Genomic DNA, 5617 nt, shown 5'->3' on the forward strand with positions numbered 1-5617 from the left:
GAGAAGGAGAGAGAGAGGGAGAAGGAGAGAAAGATAAGAGAGAGAGAGAGAGAGTGAAGGAGAGAGTGAAGGAGAGAGAGAGAGAGAGAGAGAGAGAGAGAGAGAGAGAGAGAGAGAGAGAGAGAGAGAGAGAGAGAGAGAGAGAGAGAGAGAGAGAGAGAGAGAAAGAGCCAGCCTTTAGCGAGGGACTGCAGCCAGCTACCTGGGCCAATGGGTGTGTAATTTTTATTCTTCGTTCCTCCTGCCTGCCTGCCTTCGCGAGTTTAATTTAGCCATAATGCCTTTCGAGTGCTAACGTATGTCTTCCGTAAGCCGATCGCCGAGCCCGATAGATGCCTCGATTATTTGTTTAGCTCAATGGCTTCTCCGTAAATCCCTCACACTGTGTGCCTGCGTGGGGCTCCTCCCTGGAACTTATTATGCTTATGAAACCATAAATCTGTAATTACTAGGCCCTCATCGGCTTCCGACCGCCGGCACCAGAGGGGGATAACCTGCACGCACATCCATTCACAAAATCTCCCATATTTGCCGATGACATACGGACCAGAGTCACCAGATGCTGAAGGAAGCTGAGGAACGACGCGACGCTAAAATCACCCTTGTAGCCGGGGCTGAAAAGAGGCGAAATTGGTATGCCTTCTCCTCCCTTAAGAGCAATGATAATGAGGATGAAGTTTCTCGAGTGTGATTATCAGGTAGGATGCAGCCTCCCTTATCTCGATGGTGCACATATGAATTATCCGCCGACATCATGCAGGCAACATAGCAGTCGCTTTACCTTGGGCTCCTGTACCCTACATGGCTGCGTCGTCTCCTCCTTCGGCTGTTGGTGTCTTAGCCGGCTGCCGTATCAGGGATTCCAACTGGAGGCGCCTGCATTCTTCGCCCAGATGGTCGGGGATGTACGCGGGAAGATGTTCATTTCGCCTGGCGTAACGTAGTTTTAAAGTATGCCTTATGGTTGTTGAAACGTAAGAGAACCTATGTTTTCTGCACCCGTTCTTGGATTTCACTGGTGCGCCCTTTTTCTCAATCGATTCTATCTTAAACAAAAACAAAATTTTAACCCTTTTGAACCTGCAACGATATATCACGACCGTGATCACCAAGATCTACCGAATGCCTCCGCTGCATTGTTGAACAGCGTTACGTTGCAACCGCTGCAATGTTCTAAGACTCACTCTCATCTCTCGCTCTCTGGCACGATTGCATGATTACAGTCTTGGTTTAAACATTCAATGGCGTCTAATGCCTTCTAATGTCCTCCAACCTGAGTTTTCGGAAGTCACCGAAATATTTCAGACATGACAGCGGTGAGAAAAAGATGTATAGATCACGAAAGCGGTTTGGATTTCAGATCTGAGTTGATTAATGCAGTTTGCAATGGTTCGCTGTTGATAGATCTATTAAAGAAGGTCCTGATATGTTGTTCTTTTTTTTCAATCGTCTTCAAAACAGCTAATGAGTTAGTGATTAGCATTCTCTCAGTTACAAAGCATATATAAACGCATGTCATTTATCTCAGATACAAACCGGGGTTTCTTTTTTTCTCGGGGAAAAAAAAAAATAATTTCCATCTCCTAAACACGATCCTTCCCTCCCCCACAACCCCATCCATCCTCACTGTCCCACCCTCATTCCCTCCTCCTCCTCCTCCTCCTCCTCCTCCTCCTCCTCCGCCTCCCCCTCCTCCCCCTTTCCCTTCCCCTCCCCTTTCTACCCACCATCATCACCCCCTCCCCTCTTACCTCTTTCCCCCATCCTCTCCCCTTTCACTTCTTCCTCCGACATCCCATTCTCTTCCTCCACCTCCTTCCCAGTTCACCCTACTCTTCCACTTCCTCTCCCTACCCCTCTACCCGTCTCCTCCCCTTTCCACCTCTCTCTCTCTCCCATTCTCCCATCTCTCCCTTCCTCTCTCCCTCTCTCCTCGCCCTTCCCCTTCCCTCCCCCCGCCCTCCCTCCTCCCCTTTGCCCTTCCCCTTCCCTCCCCCCGCCCTCCCTCCTCCCCCCGCCCTCTTTCCGTCTCCCCCCCCCGCCCTTTCCTCCCCCGCCCTCCCTCCCTCCCTTCCCCTCTCCTCCCCTTCATCATCCAAGACCCGTCACTTTGCGCCGCCACAGCCCCGGTTACGAGCTGCGAACGAGCGAACGATGTCGTGGACCTTGACACTTGGAGGACGAGGCAGACGACCTTCTCCCGCCCGCCAGACACGCACTGCGCTCGTCGCCTGTTTTTCCCCCCGAGCGCGACCATATCTCCGTTGTCCTTCATGCTCTGTTTTTATATATTACCCCTTCTTTACTTCTCTTCTGGGTTAATTTTTTCTTTCTTCCCCCCCCCCCCTTTTTTTTTTTAATTTTCTCGTCTTTCGCGTCACCTCTCTTTGTCTCTCCATCCCTATTGTCTTCATGTCTCAGTTTCGTAACTTTTCCCGCCTTCTACACCAACTCGTCCTGGTCATAAATCACGCCTTCCTCTTTATGTTTCTTCTGTTTATCCTCTTTCGTCTTTCTCTGCCTTTTTATGAACATTATTGGCGTTGACACTGCTACCTGTCTCCCTCCTCTTTTCACTATTTTTCTTTCTTTTTTTGTCATACATCTCCTCCTCCTCCTCCTCTTCCTCCTCTTCCTCCTCCTCCGCCTCTTCTCCTGTTTCTTCTTACTTTTCTCCTTTTTCATGTTCTGCTTCTACTTTTTTTCTTCGCGACCTCCATTTCTTCATCCACCTCCACCACCAATTCCTCTTCCTTCTCCTCCTCCTCCTCCACCACTACCACCTCCACCTTCAGATTCACCTCCTCCTTCTTCACCTCCACCTCCTCTCCCACCTTCACCTCCGCTTCCTCCTCCTCCTCCACGTTCACATCTACCTCCTCCTCCTCCTCCTCCTCCTCCTCCTCCTCCTCCTCCTCCTCCTCCTCCTCCTCCTCCTCCTCCTCCTCCTCCTCCTCCTCCTCCTTCTTTACCACCTCCTCTCCCTCCAACATCACCACCACCTCCTCCCTCTGTTCTCTCGCGATCTCCATTTCGTACTTACCTTCCCCAACACTTGCCTCCGAGACGATGAACAAGCACTCACCTGAAATTAACAAAAGGAAAAAAAGGGAGTTAGAAAATCGACATTAGCTTTTGATTTGGTATTATTTGAGGAAATTCTTCCCATGGCACAAAAGGCGCAGCACGCATGTCTTTTGTCTTCTCGCCCGCCATTACGTTTATTCACATCTCGTTTTTTTTTTCATTATATTTTCTAACCTCCCTTTTGAAAGCTGGGAATAAAATGATGAGGTGAAAAAAACGTAATGGAGGATTATGATAGTGATCTACGAGCTCCAAATAGAAAGTAATGATAATGATAATAGATAATAAATGAATAAAAGTAAAGGTTTACAAAAAACACACACACCAATTCACAAAGGAAAAAATGACAGTCACACACAAGTACATATACATAACAAAACAAAAAAAATATCCAGGAAACGTCAAGCAAAAGGAAGCAAGAATAAGAGAAGAAAATTAAATCTAAAAAAAGGAAAAAAAAAAAAATATATATATATAATAAAAAGACCGCCAATAAACACACAAAGAGCCGAAACAAATGGAACAACGGAGGAAACGACATCAAAAAATAATCAAATCTAATAAAAAAGAAGAAAGAAAATAAAAATAAGCCCGAAAAAAATACAAAAAGCAATAAAAACGTCAAAGGCGTATGACAGACGTCGATCGCCAGACAGGGTGGGGATTATACCAAGCAATCTACAATTATCATCCAATGCGCGAACTTAAAAAAAAGAAAAAAGAAATTGGCACCTGATTTGGATGTCATTCTCTTGATGGGATCTTGTTTTTTTTTTGTTTTTGTTTTTTATCTCTATGTGATGAGGGAGGGGGGGGGGGTTGTCATTCTTCTTGTCGCAAAGTAATTAACTGTTTTCATTTACGTAATTACTGAGGCTGGGATAGTTTCTTTCCGTTTGTTCTTTGCAATATGTATAGACTGATGAATAAACAATCATCATCATTATTATTACTAATACCATAACCATCATCACCATAATAATGATAATGATAATACTAATAATAACAATAATGGCAATTATGATGACTGATGATGATGAAAATTATTATCAATGTACCAGTAAAACAATAATAATAACGATAATAGTAATAACACAAATATCCTTTCAGCATATTTTCTCACACCCATCAACATTCCTCTGGTTTCTCACTCTTTCTTTCTTTTCCAATTTCTTTAAATCTATTTTCTTTTTCTTTCTCTCAGTCAGCACATTCCCTCTTCCACTTTATCGCCTCGTCGCTGAACCCACATCCAGCGCCATTAAACCCTTTCGTTATATCTCGCATTTGCACGTTTCGCTATGGATCACGTAGTTTATAACGCCCCCGAGCGACTGTACGGATCATTTGCTGACGTAATGACGGTACTTTCGCCGCCGCCGCCGCCGCCGATGTTGTCGTCGACGTTGCATTGTATCATCTGCCGCTCCCCGGGAATTAGCGGCCGGGGTATGAAACGGCGAACTCGGTGTCAGCGACTCTCGATGCGACGGCCATACAGCGCTATATTTAGTCGTAATTTAATAGCTTCCTCCATTCGCCTCCCCCCCCCCTCCCCCCTCCGACGATGTGTGTCATTATAAGGGCTGCACCGCAACTGCGCGAGGAAGTAATTTATGTGACAGCGCTCGCGAGAATCTTCCAGTTTCTTTTAGCCTTTCTCTTAACGATTTTATTGGGATTATTATTATTATTATTTCTGTCCCCTTCCTCTATCCCCCTCCGCCGTCCTCATTCTTCTCTATCCTCGTTCGCCTGCCTCGCTGTTCATAACCATCGGAGATTCCAGGAATCTATTATTTTATAATTTTTCCTTCTTCGCGAACGTTTTGTATTTGTCTCCGCAGGTCAAGCCCCGGATGTGCCTTAAGTGTACTGTTTCGGGTAATTTACACGGCGGTCTGTTCTGCTGGCTCACGGCTCTGCTTGCGGCTGCTTCTGCTTCTGCTGTTCGCCGCGACTCATTTCCTCCGCTGCGGTTTGGAGAACAAGTGTTATGCCTCCGCGGTACATGCAGGCTGAACGACATATTTATGAGGTGACAATGATTACGTCGCGGGGAAGCTATGCGTTCAACCCCCTGATGGCCACGTGCTTTTTAAAACACGGGCTGTAACTCATGCAAACAGCGGGCCTAATGCATGAGATCTCAATGCAGCTGTAAGTAAGTATCACACCGCTCTCCGTGTGTTTCTTTTTTCTCTCTTAATGGCATCGAAGAACTTGGGTCATTCCTCAAGTTTTCTTTTATCTAATTTCCAGAAAAGCCTTTCCATACTTTTACTTTATATATATTTCTATTACACATCCACACGTCATGAGAATGTACATAATCTAAATTTGGAAATGTATCGCGCAGACTCTGTCACAACAGTGTAATATTCTGTTTTCTTGTGTAATCAGAATTACTCGCTCGTATGTTCACTCATGTTGTGAATTTTCCTATATAACAAATGTTATTTTCTCGCACAAAAATTATTACATCCTGAGTTAATTGGGTGACTTGCAAAAATTCTGTATTGCAGACTAA

General features: G+C 45.5%; 1 protein-coding gene across 1 annotated transcript in view; it reads right to left on the reverse strand.

Annotated features, from left to right (window-relative positions):
• Window positions 1-3007: 3007 nt before the first annotated feature.
• LOC125034423 (protein-L-histidine N-pros-methyltransferase-like) overlaps window positions 3008-5617 on the reverse strand; it is a 286005-nt gene continuing 283395 nt past the window's right edge. The window contains exon 3 of the mRNA XM_047626164.1: window positions 3008-3085. Coding sequence (XP_047482120.1) covers window positions 3082-3085 — 4 coding nt within the window. The 3' untranslated portion in view covers window positions 3008-3081. The remainder of the gene's footprint in view (window positions 3086-5617) is intronic.

The sequence above is a fragment of the Penaeus chinensis genome, chromosome 18 (assembly GCF_019202785.1).
Source record: "Penaeus chinensis breed Huanghai No. 1 chromosome 18, ASM1920278v2, whole genome shotgun sequence".
Lineage (NCBI taxonomy): Eukaryota > Metazoa > Arthropoda > Malacostraca > Decapoda > Penaeidae > Penaeus > Penaeus chinensis.